The sequence below is a fragment of the Stegodyphus dumicola genome, chromosome 10 (assembly GCF_044657685.1).
Source record: "Stegodyphus dumicola isolate Sdum_Otavi_A_Nest chromosome 10, ASM4465768v1".
NCBI lineage: Eukaryota > Metazoa > Arthropoda > Arachnida > Araneae > Eresidae > Stegodyphus > Stegodyphus dumicola.
Genome location: NC_140777.1, coordinates 156,140,862 through 156,156,673, shown reverse-complemented (window position 1 = coordinate 156,156,673; position 15,812 = coordinate 156,140,862). Strand labels below are relative to the sequence as shown.

Genomic DNA, 15,812 nt, shown 5'->3' with positions numbered 1-15,812 from the left:
TTTGTTGCCGACTTTAGTGTTTGTAGCTCTAGACATCTGTCATCATGCGAGATGTTTCTTGTTCCTGTTATCTGTCTGTGATTCGAGCTTTCACTGTATATCATACCAAAGGCAACTAAATGCAAATCTGCATGGAATATCGAGTATCAAAGTAGTAAAAACCAGCACTTATTTTAAATCAGGTTACGTGAATGAGGTTTATTTTCATTATAGGGAATACTTTGTAGAGTCATGAGGTTTATTTCGCTGCTGGAGAGCATGAAAAATCAGCAATGCCTAAGTCCGGGTTCGAACTCCGGACCTCTCGATTCCAGCTGTAATTGGACGGGCTTACAGTTATACCATGACGGGATACGCTAAAGAAGAAAATTCTCCATATTCTTCTCAGCTGAAAGGGCGACTAGGGAGGAGAGTGCCCAGTCCTCAAAGTGGTGATGAATTGTCGTTCATGACATTTTAGTCGGACGTCACTTGTAGAGTCATTACATTTATTTCGTAGTAGGAAGTATGAAAAATCAGCAGTGCCCTCGACCGAGATTCGAACACCGTACTTTAATTGATTGTCAGCCGGACGGGCTTCCAAATGCATAGATGTAGGCATGTGGTAAGAAAGGAGAAAATTCTTACTAGCTGACCGAGAACATCCAGCCCAAAAATTATTGCGATCGGTACAACTACCAAGCTTATTGTAAATGTGATAGAAAAGTTTTAATAGATGCTTTTATTTCCTTAAATTTGAAACAAAATATTTAAATTTATGACTGCCTTATAGATTAAAAATATCCTTCCGAATTACGTTTTAAATTTGAACACATTCCCTCTAATCTTCTGCGTAATTCACTATCTAAGCCCTGATCAGTACTGAATGATTAATCTGCTTCGAAGAAACTTATAATAATACCTCTAACAATTTTTTTTTCACGCTTTCGTGACTATAGTCTGTGGATGTGTTGCTAAGGGAAATAAAGAGCGAATTGTTATCCGCATACACCAATTTTTTTTCCGTCTCCTTTTCTTTTGATTAAGCGTGTTTTTTCACCTCGTAGTTTGCCCTTTTTTTTCGAGTATCGAATTAAAGCCTCGTCGAGGGATGTGAATTAAGAGGTCTTTTTGTTTTAGGTCATGTATGTGTAAAAGTGCTTCATCAGCTAATGCTAAAAATTAAAATTTAATAGATTCGCCTTTAGAAAACCTCTCGCTTTCCTTTGAACATTGCGTATTTCACCTCCTTATTAGGTTCCTGGAATATTTCTGTAATTTGATTTTTTTCCTGCTGTTTTATTGGTGCACAGCACGTACTTTAATAGGGTGTAAATTAAGTTAACTCTGTAAGGAATTGAAAAGTGCATATATCATGTTATCTGAATATGTTTTGTAAGAGATTTCTGTGCAGCATTGCATGCATATTTATTAGACTGTCTTAAAGGTTTCTTCTAATACGAGGAACAATACTTCATCGTTCATTTGAGGTTTTGTGAAATTTGAATATTTTTCATGTATATTTCGCTTTGCGTTGTATTACATTAGTTTTAACATAAGAAATAGAGAGAGACATGTGAGAATTAGATTTTAGTTTTATAAAGCGCGTGTGCAGTGCTTAACAGCAGCAAAACTGTCTTAAACTAATTGTCTCAAACTGGAGGCCCGCCAGCCGCATGCGTCCCTCGAATCAATTTTCCTCTGTCAGCAAATATACTTTTCGTAAATTAATTAGCCTTATTATAGCATTAATTTTTATGACGAGATTTTGAAAAAATGAGGTCCATTTTTAATATTATATTCATTACTATTAAAAACAAACACGGATAAACCCCTAAAATTCTACAAATAAGGCTAATTATTTTACACTGAGATATAAATCTTTTACAAAAATGTAAAGATACAAATTTAATTGAATTTTTTGTACTTATCAAAATATAAATACCCTCAGATACGAATTTTCACAATAGGCATAATAGGTTTGTTTAAGTGTACAGTTAATATGCGAACATTTGTTTTCGCAGTTAAAAATGAAGAAGTATATAAAAAAAGGCATTAATCGATAAGCATCTAACAATTCGTGATGAAGATGTTTTATAGTAACTTTTCTCCGAGGTTACAGATTTTATCAAAATTAACATCAGGTATTGTAGCTGGAAGCTGTAGTAAGAATTGGAGAAGTTTATACTTATTTGCATAAAAATATACATATTTTTTCTGTATACGTGCTATAAAAGTTGGAATTGTTCTGTTATCAGGACCGGATTCTAAAATGTATGTATGTTTGTATGCATGTATGTATAGATGTATGTGTTTACCGAAAAACTTAATAAATAAAACAGAATATGTTGTCATTATTTGTTCTCAAGTTTTGCCCATTTGGAAAATTTTCGTTAACTATTTATTTTTAATTTGAGTTAAAAGTGTCTTATTTAATGGTTAATTGAACATATTGGAATTATTAGAAGTAAATATCTGTCTGAATATTTAATATGTAGCTGCCAGTACGTTTGAATTATAATGTGTATCCAATGAAACATTTCTTGCAGATACTATTCTTTAAATTTCAGAAAAAATTTGTAATTATTAATTATGTATGTTTTGAAAAATGTTTAGGAAATATAATTTAAAATTTAGTTAAAAATTTTATTTTGTTGCTTTTTTTTAAAAAAAGTTTTCATTTTGTTTAGAAAAATTCCGGGCTTTCAGCTCTTTTCAGATCGTGCGTTCGCTGTGTATGCAATTTGAATTTGAGACCATTTATTAAATTTTTTAGATCATTGCAATGAAGATTTGTAATATTGCTTTTGGTTAAGTTACATAAAAGTAACTGTACTTGTAAAAGACCTAATTTTGTACTAATCAATTATTTTTTATTTTAAGAAATATCCCTTTCCCTTCTGATTTCAGTTTCCTGCTAGAAAGCAAATTTAAATGCCGTATATGCAAATCTAAATAGGTTCGGAAATAGTATTTATGTAGCAGAACCTAATAGTTCATAGTAGGAGAGTTAATTCTGAATTATGCCGCGTGTTTGAAATTAACTTTGTAGCTGAATATTTTGTGCTAGCCCCTTACTTTAATTTACTATATTGATATTCTAGACTCGGCTGTACTGTGTGCAGCCGATTAAGCTGTTTAGATTGAATAGGAGCCAGTCGTGTAGCTAAAATTTAATTTATTGTGATTGTACATACTATTTTGTGTTCAAGTTACTTAGCCACAAGTGGTGGTTAATTTGTCACCACATAGTGAGTGCATGTTCTATTCAGTTAAGTAAAATAAACAGATTGTTTATCGTCTGCAGTCATATGTTTTCTTTTAAGACATAGCGAGAATTCGCTACTTCGTTTTCAGTAGGGTATACAGTGTATGCTCCCAAGAAGGCTCTACCTACTAAATATGTGTAGCGTAATTAACGTGTAATAAAATTTGTCCCCGAAAACAATATAATTCACTCAGTTGCCGATTTTCTGTTGTTTATGTTATATGTATAAACCAGACTAGCTAGCCATTGACGACGTCTGCCGTTGGTTACCCCGCAATAGATGTGTGTGCAAAATTTGATTTCGAAAGCATTTGAGGAAGTCGCCTAATTAATATTTTTTTCTTCAATTATTGTTTAGAAAGAAGGGGAAGAGTTTGTTTTATAATCTTTTTAAATTTCAAATCTGTTAACAAATACATTTTTAAATGCTAGAATTTCGAAGTCTTATAAAAGAATATAATTTTAAATGATGCGGTAAATTTCGTTGGAAGTAATTGTAAACGCTTTCAGTCTAAACTCTGATGGTTTTGAAGTTAATAAAATAAAATAAATATCTATTGGAAAAAAAGGGCAAGAGATAGCGTTTATAAAATGGCAGAAATCTTCTATAGTAAGGGTACTTTCGGCTAAAGTGCAGAATCGCCCACTTATTTGTTTGGCGCTTATTACAAGAGTAAGAAGAATTGGATTTTTGTCAATTTTCTTTGACTTTTTAAGTGAAAATAGGTCAATGTGTACATGGATAAAGTCAATTGAGTGCACAATGCCATTTTTGTGCAATTCTGGGATTTTTTTTAAGTGAAAATGGGTCGATGTGTACATGGATACCGAGTATTTGCAATTCTTAAAAACGCGCTAAGCCGTGGGCGGTTCTACACTTTCCCCGTAATTTCTTTGCAAGTAATTCTTTTTCGAAACGGGGGGGGGAAGATTAATAAATAAAATCAATACTAGCGAACTGAGTGCTACTTTGGTAGACGGTTGCAAGGATTTTGGCGATTTTGTTTATGACAAGATAGGTAAATAAAATATTCTTATTTGGCATTGTTATATATTTGGCATTTTTAAAGTTTAAAAAAAAAAAAAAATGAAATTTGTGAAAATTTACGAGTCTTAATTTTTTATACATTTTTCCGGTTTGTTTATGTTTAGTAAAAGTTTACACTCTTAATAAATAAGATAATTAAAAAACGTTTCACCGTTGGTATTTATATGAATTGAAAATGAAGATTATTTATGATTTGGGTTTTTTTTATGTAACCATTACATTATAATCTTGAAATAATAAAGCTGCATAAATTTTTTTTCCAAAGGGGCTTTGTCCCTTAGGGACTGTTGTTTTCGTTTTGCGATTTGGCGTCGAATCACTCTGAATGTCCTTTTCAAACTGCTGCCGACAAATATTATCGCCCTGTATTATATTTGAAGAAATTAAATAATGAAGAATCTGCATAAATGTATGTATGTTTCTCGCATTGTGATAAAACAACGGTACCTAGAGCTATCCAATTTTGAATGACGTAATCCTACTGCGAATATGGGCATCTGGAAGCTCAAATTTGAAATTTGGAATTTGGTTTATTATCGATTTTATATTTTGTAAAACTTTAACGAATTTTTGATTAGAAAAACTCAAGGATTTCAAAGCAAGCATTGGGAACGTTGTGCAGAATTTTTTTTTTATCTCCAGCGCGTGAAACTCTGTATCGGACATTTTAAAGATATGCTCAGTTTAAAATTATTTTGCGATATAGCTCTTGAACTGAATTTTATGGTTTAAGTGCAAAGAACATGATGAGAACATTTGTACATGGACATGAGATTTAATAAATAAAGGTAACACACAAAATGTTTAGAAAACTTTGGATGTCATTTAAAATCTGAAACCTTTCAGACAAAAATTTCTTTCTGGCACTAAAAAATCTAAAATAAAAATCTTACACTTTGAAACAAAGTACCTTGGTCAATTTTTGTTGTACAGGAGTCAAACGTTTTGTTTTTATTTTTTATAAGGAATATACGAGGGCCATCCAGGAAGTAGATTACGTTTCCGTCTGTGTCCGCTAGGGGCGGGGCTAGCGCGGCCATCTTGGGGTCAGAGCGTTGCGCAGCTCAGTCTGCATCTAGCCGTGCTAGGGAGAGGTTCGTGCTGTGCTCCGTTCAGATACTGTGACGGTTTGAAATGTCTGCGTTAATTGAAAATCCCGCGAGCTGCGAGGTGCGCTCAGTAATAAGGTTTCTGACTGCAAAAAACTGTAAACCGATAGAAATCTATCGGCAGCTTCGTGAAGTGTATGGGGACAACATTATCACTGAAGGTGGAGTGCGTCAGTGGGTCATAAGATTTCAAAATGGCCGAACCAATGTTCACGACGAAGATCGAAGTGGGAGACCCAGCATAGTGACCGCCGAACTTCTCGAAAAAGTCGATGCTAAAGTCCGTGAAAATCGAAATTTCACAAAAACGGAACTTTCTTTGAGTTTTCCACAAATTTCGCGAAGTTTGTTGCACGAAATCATCAGCGAAAAGCTTGGTTACCACAAGTTTTGTGCAAGATGGATTCTAAAAATCTTGACAGAGGACCACAAAAATCAGCGAATGGCTGCAGCGTTGAACTTTTTGGACGCTTACCATAAGGATGGTGACTCTTTACTCGATCGCATCGTTACTGGTGACGAAACATGGGTGAAACATGTGAACTGTGAAACGAAATTGCAATCAATGCAGTGGGGGCACACAAGTTCTCCCCAAAAACCCAAGAAATGCATGCAAACAATGTCGGCAAGGAAGATGATGGCGACTGTTTTTTGGGACAGAAAAGGTGTAATTTTGGTGGACTTCCTGGAAAGAGGCACTACAATAAACTCTCAAAGGTATTGCCAAACTCTCCAAAAACTCAGAAGAGCAATTCAAAACAAGCGCAGAGGAATGTTGAGCTCTAAGATCTTGTTGATTCACGACAACGCCCGGCCCCACACGGCAAATGTCACTCGTAAAGTTCTTGAATCTTTTAAGTGGGAGTTGTTTCCTCATCCGCCGTACAGTCCCGACCTGGCACCGAGCGACTTCCACCTATTCCCAGCAATGAAGAAGTGGCTGGCTATGCAGCGTTTTGATGACGACGCACAGCTGCAAGAAGAGGTAACGAAGTGGTTGAAGGCGCAGGCGGCCGAATTTTTCGACGAAGGAATTTCCAAGCTCGTACATCGCTACGATAAATGCCTTAATTTGTATGGTGACTATGTAGAAAAGTAGTATTTGAGTGTGGCTTTCATCTGTATATAATAAAATTTGTTTCCTATACTTTGTTTATTTTTTTATTCCAAAACGTAATCTACTTTCTGGATAGCCCTCGTAAAATTAACTAAATATCACTAACTATATAGGCAGGGGAACCGCATAAAAAGTTAAGTTTCGTAATTTTGATAAAAATAAATTTTTTAAATTTAAAATACCGTAGCATAGCTATTTGCGTCATTTAAAAATTTTTTAGTAAAAGATTCATGTCTGCGACAAATGGTGGAGAAAATAAAGGCCATGCATGAATTGTTATGAACTCGGTATATAATAAATTATAATGAAGAATGGTATACAATAAGCCATAAGCGCAATGCAATAAGTATAGTCTTTAGCATAACTTTGCTATGTAAAGTGTTGTTTGGCCCATTGCGCCTTTCCAGCAGTAAAACGGTGAGGCACAGTTTGAGAATCGTTTATATATGAAAATATGTTTATTTGAATAATTTTCAGGTGCCGCTAGTAATTAGCTTTTTAAGTAGTAATGAGGAATTCGGGTGGCAAAGCTATTAATTTCCTTAGTTCTTTGAAAATGAAGACTTTTTCACGCTTTATCTGGGAATATATCTTAGATACATCCTACCCACGCAAGTTCTAACCCAGGCTTTATTTTCGCAATCTTTTGCCAACCGTACTTTTAAATGACGTAAATATTCATTTTTTAGTATTCTTAATTAAAAAAAATCAATTTTATTTACGAAATCTGCCTTAAGAAATTCGTTACTCTACGAAGGCACTCAGATAGGAGAAAAAAATGCCTTTTAAATTTTTTTAGATTTTTGTAATTTTTTAGTATATTTTAAAATTAAAAACGCCAACCATGAATATTTGCGTCATTTGAACTCTAAAAGAAAAGTATATGTCCACAACAAATGACCGGGTATGGACTTTTGTGGACATCTTTTTTTTTGTAATCAAATTTCAGGAGTGTTTCTTTAATTCATTTGAAGTAATTTGGTGGTTAAAAAATTCTTTCATAATTATTAGAAGCCTCGATACCGTAAGAATAACATTAAATTATATATAAATTTATTCTGTAAATGCTACTTTACATGTTGTTAATCGTAAAATGATACACGTTACGAAATGTACTGAGCGGGTTTTCGTTCCTTTTAAGATTATTTTCAATTTTGGCAATTAAAATTTAAAAATTCATTATCCCAGAGTTTATTCAATGAATGGCTTTTTGTCAAAATTAATTTAATAAATTTATGTGTTTGTCTGTTTTCTATATTATTTTTAAAGGAAAATATTGTATTATTACATGGAATGTCTTTCCTTAGCAGCAATTTGATAAAAATAGTTTATCAGTTCTTCTTTGTTTAGTTATAACGTATATTTTTATTCATTTGTTGAAAATGGTTGCATCTTTGCAGCGTCCGCCTGGGAATTTGGTTTTCGCCAAGTAATTAAATTTTTTACTTTTCGTGCTTTCTTTAATTATGATGCCGTTGATAATTTTCAACATACTGTGTATTACGCGGCATTAAAATTTCATATTTTGGTGGGAATAATGTTTTTGTGAATTCTTCATCTTGTTAAAGTACTTGAAAGCATGCTTGTGCACTTACCTGCATAATGCATAATTTAACCTGTATAATACCAAAAACATAGGAGGAATCAGGTATGTGAACGAACTAGAATTACAGCCCTTTTGGATATTCCAAAAATAATTAGATTGCCTTTGTTTTCGTAAGCCAAATATGAATTTACTTTAAAGAAAATGACTAAATTTTCTTTTTCCTTTTATCTAATTTGTTCCGACGAATACCACAGGACTAAAGAAATACGATTCATTCCGCAAAACAGAATACGTAACATACTTTCGTCTGCAAAATTAAAGGAATTTTTCTTATTGTGTGCCTAAACACTTTTATATATATTTCGTCTAAAACAAAATTAAACTGATTGTTACTTGCCCAAGTTCAAAAATTAAACATGCATTTGTTTTCACCTTAGAGAAATTAAGTCAATAAATTATTCATTTGCGTAGAACAAAATTTGACTTACATCTGTTCATTTAAGTTTAAATTAATTTTTTATTTTTATTTTTGTTGTAAGCGTAGGTAGAGAGTGCATACCGTGTTTCTTTATGTAGTCCCCCCTTTCTGCACTTTTAAAAGGTGATTTAGAAATTCGTGATTCCCCATCCACAAAGAATGACTCTTTCCTGGAATTTCTCACATTAGCATTCTTTCAATATGCATTTCGAGGCCGCTTACTGAAGTCTCGGAGTTCTAAATTAGGCTGCTCTTTTTCATATTCGAGAACTTCGGGCAGTTTTGATATGAGATATTCAGATTAGTTAGAGGATCTTTTTTGAAATCCGTACTGTCAATTCGAGTGGGTCAGTGTAAATGGTACTTTTCTCTTAACGGAGCGCCATTCGCCAAATGTGCGCCTATGCGCTAAGCGTTGTAGCTTGTTTATATCGCGTCATAAATAACTGTGCAATGTTTAAATGTGCGCAGGGTCAAAGCTGTGCGCGATGCCGAATTTATTCAACTCTGATATTTTTTGTGCAGTTCCCCGATGTTACACAGCAATGATCTGTTTTCGCTTAAAATACGCCAGATAACTGTACAAATTAGGAATCGCACGCAACTTCGGCATTTACGCACATTAAACATTATATACATGTAATATTTTATAAAACAGCACTTTTATTATTATTTTTTTTTTTTTACAAAGAAGCTTTACGTATCAATAAGGTTGCCGTCATCTAGTTAGATTTCATGGTAACATTTGTGGAGCTAAATGGTGCATTTTTAACGGAAAAGTGCCAAGTAATTTCTAACCTCTAACTTTTTTGGAATAGCTGTGTTGGGCATTCTTGATAGTAATGGTACAGGGATATTAAAAAGCCACATATATCACATTAAACAAGTGAAGTTTGTTGATTTTAAGTACAACTATAAGATGTCAATACTTCGCACTGGAAGAGAAACATGCCAATGTCACTAGACCAAACTAGACCAAACAGCAGTCTTATTTTGGCATACATTTTGAATGAAGAGTTTTCGATTTCGAGGGGGATCCGATACAGGTCCCCCTTTTCAGCAGGAGGGGGACTGCATAATGATAACTGTATTCATATCTAAAGCAAAGGACGGAGCAAAGTGAACACGAACGTAGCACCATCTGTGGAGGAAAAGAGTAATGAAACGTGAACGCCGTCATATTTCTTTAAAATTATACATACTGTTAGTCTATAAGACGCAGTTAGTCTTTAAGACAGCGTATATAATTGAAATATGAAATCTTGAATTTGCGAAGATGTGTTTATCAAGTGTTTTATCAAGAATCATCTTTTAGTGATGTAATATACTTTTAAATATCATTTCATCTAAACAGACGTAAATCTTTTCTGTTACTGCGCATTTATTCGCCATTTCCAGCTATAAGATTTTTGACACTAAAGTGCCATTTTATTATTTCATTTCAGGTTTCTATAGGTGGCCATCAGTTTTTTGTAGAACAACAGTATTTCGAACAACCGAAAGAACAAAGGAGGGCTTTCAGTGGTTTAAAAGGTATATACTGCCTAATCATTTCTTAAAGTGTATATTATTTTGAATGTTTCAATTTTATTAAACTAGTGCAATCGCTTTTCTTTTGTGTATGAGATTATATCCTGATATATCCATTCTATGTTGAAAATGTTTGGTTTATGAAACAAAAAGTGAGGAAGAAACTAAAACTTTTTCTCAAGAGGCTATGGAATAGCCAGTCATTTTCAAATGTGTATTAGTCGAATATTCGTCACACCATAAATGCAAACAGTGTTACAATTTATCATATATACTGCAGCGAGAAATGATCATGCGCAACAGATTAGCGTTTAGCACTGTTTTTGTGTCCATTTGATGAATGTGCTCTCTGAAAATAGTAGTAAAATCCCACCACCTTTTGATTTAACCAAACCAAATGTTTTCAAGTAGAAAATATACTTAATATAGGGCATCACAGGTTAGTTTAAGCCTAATGCGCTCAGAAAATTTAACATATATAGATAAAGTTACTCAATACAGGTCCTTTTATAACTCAATATTGTAAATCTCATGTAATTCACTGATTGTTGTAGTTAAAGTGAAAAACAAAATAAATTAACCATTGCTGAGTATCGATGAGCGCAACTGGATGGATTGTTACTCCCTGAATAATGCTTGAAGCCTTGAACATAAATTAATTACTGCATGGTAAGCATTTTTTGTAAGCAAAATCACCAGTTTTACTTTCTTGTAACGTAGTTAGAAATACCTTGAAATAAGAATTGGGGACAGGGACGTTATTTTCATAGCAGACAATGTTCTTGGTTTTCCTTCTGCAACAGTTATTTTTGGTCTTTAGAGAGAAGCTGTTGAGAAAAAAGGTTATGGGCAATAAGAATAATTCTTGTCGGAAAAAGCTGGTGAATAAAATAGATAAAAGTAACTAGTACGAACTGCAACAACAGAAGGAGAAAATATTAATACGACATACTGCAGCTTAATGCAATTCAAGCTTATCAAAAAGCGTATCCAATACAATATAAGGTATTTTTCTCGCCTTCTTGGCATGCATTTGTGGTGTGGTGGGCGCGTATTTCAGAGGTCCGTGGTTCGATTCCCGGCGAATGCGTTGTTCTTGTTTCACTTCTCCTGCTTCCAAAAAAATAACTAATGTCTCTACAACAAAATGCAACGGATTTAGAATATAAGCGTTTTAACAGCTGGATACCGTCAAAGATGCCTATATTATCACTGGTAAACAAGTAATCATGAACTTAGTGAGGCCAGGAGCTGTAAACTTGGACTTCTGACTGTTGAAGAAAAGTTGCTTCATCTGATGAATCTCGCTCCCTGCTGCAATATGTAGATAGTAAGGTAAGAATATGATTGAAGCGGAACGAATACTTGGATTTCCTCTTGCCTAATGAAAATTCTTCCAGCTGGTAATCATGGAATTATAGTTTGGGCAATATTGCTTGGAGAACATTGGATTTTCCGGATATATCTGGAAACTATCTGGAAACATCACAGCTTGCCTCAATATCGTTGTCGATTACGTGCACTTGTTTATGGCTGCGATGTTCCTTGATGCAAATAGTCACTTTCAACCGGGCAATGCAACTTGTCTCTATGAATTTTTGATCTCAAATTGGTTTTTTAGCTAGCTCAATTCTCTGATATGAATCCTGTTGAGCATTTGTGGAACGATGTAGAAAGATCATTTGAAAGCTTGGGAATACTATCAGCTAATCTGAATGAAATAGGAGCTGTTCTTACATCAACAATGGCTAATATTTTTCAGGAACGGTATCGGTATCTAGTATCTAAGAAGGTCAGCTGTGATTAAAATTAAAGGTGGACCAGTTCGTTACGGGTGTCTTTTATATTTTGACAACTTAATGTATTAAGACACAACATGTATGCCTGAAAATAATATAATTAAGAGATTATAAAACCCAATTTGATGAAATTAAATTGAAAACAACACCCACTATCTAAAATGCTAATGTGTACAAACTGCAAATTATGTCATTCGTTGAAATCTTTGCATGAAAAATAAAATAAAAAAGTAAAGTGATTTTCATTAGGATGTCACTCTTCATATTATTTTCATTAGCATGTCCTCTAAAAAATTTTTTTTTAAATTTTATTTTATTTTTAACTTAATTTTGTTGAAATGGATTTTGGTAATCTCTGTTCAATTGCATTCTCATTGTGTAATGAACTAAAAATTTCATTTTTGATAGTCTTTTGACTCATTTGTGCAGCTGTGTAAATATAGCACGTAATGGATATCCAAATTAAATTAAATTTTGAAAGTAGTGCGAATTCAGAGAAAAAGTTTTATGACAGAGTAACATAGAAGTAAGTGTCTATTCACTCACAGTCAAATTTTAATCCTAATTGAAGAATGCCGATATCTGACGACAAGATAATCTCGATATACGGAAAGCCTTCATAAGTTGATGCGAATCTAAAGCTGAACTTTGCTTAGATTTAAAATTCTAAAAGTTGCAGATGTTTAAATAAACTCTAAAACAGGTTTCAAGACGTTAGCAGAAATTATAAGCAGTTATAAAGCAAGCATTATAATTGTTTATCTAGAAATTAATTATACTGGAATAAAAAGATCTGTAAATCATTAGAAGGAATAAGTTTTAAAGAAGTTAAAATAAGTTAAAAAGGGACCAGTATTTCTGAAAGCATAAATGAACGCTGTCATCAGAAATCACTTCTCTAAGATGATCACTTCTACAAAAAGTACTTATGTATTTTCCAGCGGACCTTTTTCGAAAAACAAAAATTATTGTCAAATAGTGTGATTTAGTGCGAATAATTGGAAAGGGTGTAGAGGTGATCAAAACCGCTTCTTTATGGAATCAGATCAGAAACGTTCACTCACTCAACTTCATAGCTTCTTTTTTATGACCCGTCTCTCTCACTAATAATAACATTAATACAGTAGATCGGGAAAAGGGAATGGATCAAGGAGACTGTGTGAAGATAGAGAAAAGAACGAGAAGAACCAAAAGGGAAGCGGGATGGGAATATTGACTCAATAGATTTGCTCACTCGATGGACTGATTTCTTTCAAATGCAGTTTTGAGATTTTTCTCAAACTTAATTCCTGCACAAAACTAACAATGAAATTCTGGAATAAAGAATTCTTCAAGAAGTTGGAAAATGATAAAAATTAAACTCACCTTTAAATGGGAGGAAACGCTGCTATAAAATGAGAATCGAACTTTCCTGGCATGTTTCAAATAAGAGTTCTAGGTGGGTAAATTTTAAAAGGGCTACCGCTCCATTTTGAGTAATCACTCTTCTGTCACTCAATAATGTGAACTAGTTCTTTGAATAAGTTCACGATCGGATCGTCCATTCCTAAAATCGTGGCGTCACAGAAGCGTAGTTCTTAGGAGTGATAGTCTTAGAAAGGATTAACTGTAGCAGTTTTAAATACAAAAATTGTACTGCATATCTGTCTGCATCTTACACCAAAGGCATGTCAACTAGTAATACAGAACAGATACTGATAATGCTATTGGAAACAATCTGAGAATCTCTTTTTTATATCTGTAAATATGGTCTTTTACAATTGTTTATAGTTCAAGCTAAAGATAGAATATCCCTCTTGAGCGACAGTTGAATACGGGAGTTATCGAAAAGAAATATATGGCTACGTGAACTTAATTTTTAATGGCGTAAAACTTTACAGTTTATTGTATTATTTAAAATTTCAATGAAATATTTTGGATACTTGATCTGTTTTAATTCTATGTTGCCTTTAACTTTCTATTATAACACAGTTTTGTTGTAGTGTTTTCGGAAATATATTTTTAAATCCAAAATGTGAATTTTCCAACTGGATTCGTGATTTTTAATGAAGGTCTGTAAGAAAATCTGCCAAGCATAGACTTCTACACAGCAAATGAAAATCTCCTAGAAAGGTTAATTTAATTTAAATTGCTTGCACAAAGTTAAGAGAAATATTCCAGCAAGCCCTTCTAAATAAAGCAGGCTTAACAAGTTTACAAACTGGGAAACGCCAGGTGCTGCGCTAAATTTAGAGATTATTCTATACTTGCGCCATTTACCTTCATCTGTATCAGTAGTCAAATTGCATTTCTATTCTGTTTCTCTCTTTTGGTGTAACTTGAGTTATGTCAGATTTATTGGTTAAAGTCTTATCTGGGGTATTCCGAGTGCTTGACTCGCGGACTCTTCTGCATATTCGACGATCTTAACATCTTTCAGCTGCCGAAGATGTTAAATTTGAATTAAAATCTAATTTATGTATTACTTTATTCGACGTTTTATATGATGCTTGAAAGAATTTAATTGTACTTAATGACCATGTTCAGAATTAGCTGTAAATAAGGGTGTGTTATAGTAAAATGTGTAAATGTCCATCGCAAATGTGGTGATGTGTTAAAATTTCAGAATTTTAAAATCATTAATAAGAGAAATTCAGGGACATTTCCTGTCGCAACACTCACCTGTTCAATTTTTTCAGTGTAATAGTTAATAGTATAACAACGAAAATAAAACAGTTTCTATATTTTTACTTTATATGAGTGGTTGGGAAAATTGATCAGCTCTCCTGTGTATTATCTGAATTTGATACTTTTGGTAAATTTGGATTGGACAAATTTAAGCCTGAGGCAATATCTAGTTTAAATTTGGCTATGTTAAATTATAAAACTTCATGAACGGACTGCATTTCAGCAGTTCCTTCATGGAGGATGAAAGACCGAAAGTAAAACTAAAATAAAACAATAAAGAGAAGTCGACAATTTTTGTCAATTGAGATTGAACAAATCTAAATATTACGAAACATCGAGCTTAAATTCATTTATATTAAATTATGAAACTCCGTGAACAGACTACATATCAATAGTCCGTTCATAAATGAGAAAAGATCAAGATAAACATAAATAAGGAAGGGAAATGAACAATATCAATGACGTGATAGAGCAATTAAAACAATATTTTTTCGTATATTCTTCGTCCTAGTTTCTTAGCGCCATTTTATAAAAAAATATTCGAGTAATTTTGCCCTTCCTCAGTGTGTTCAGAGAACAAATTTCGATAAATTTTAAAATTTATTCATCCACACAGTGATTGTTTTCATCTTTCTAGCGAAGACAAATCCTTCTAAACTGCCTGCGAAGGTCACGCCAAAACGTTTCCTTCTAACTGTTGAACTTTATGCCCCCCCATCACAGCGAAGCAAAGACGAACTGACATTCGGTCTGCGATTTCGCTTATTCAGCTGCATATTCTTCTTCTCTAAGTATTAATGGATGATTTGAGACCTAACTAGTGGCAAGAACGGGCGACATTCAAATTGCAGGGAAGTAGAAATGAAGATATCATGTTAAATATTGTAATGTTAATATTGTTGCGTGCGTACGTGTTCATAATACATTGAATGCACAAGTCTGATTAAAAGGTTAGTAAAATTTATTCTTATTACAAGACATATGCTCAAGAAATCACAAGAAACGCTGGGCTTATCCTCAGAGATATTCTTACAATTGTTGACAATATCAGGTACTAATGATCAGTAGAACGCAATTACGTTAACAGAAAGTCTGTTTACTATACTTGTATGAACTACTAAAAACGTTAAAATATAACGCAGTTCAAAGAGAAAGAGAATGCTAAAAAAATCTCATTAACAGTTATAAGGTATTTCTCCCACCTTCCTAGCGTGCCTTCGTGGTGTAATGATTCTGCACGCTAGGCCGGTATTCCAGAGATCCGTGGTTCG

General features: G+C 33.4%; 1 protein-coding gene across 3 annotated transcripts in view; it reads left to right on the top strand.

The window, feature by feature from the left end:
• The window catches only part of LOC146995163 (uncharacterized), a 143,728-nt gene that overhangs the window by 105,497 nt on the left and 22,419 nt on the right, over positions 1-15,812 (top strand). For all 3 annotated transcript variants that reach the window (XM_085825729.1, XM_085825731.1, XM_085825730.1), the window contains exon 4: positions 9,991-10,078. In XM_085825729.1, the coding sequence (XP_085681855.1) occupies positions 9,991-10,078 (88 nt within the window). The remainder of the gene's footprint in view (positions 1-9,990; positions 10,079-15,812) is intronic.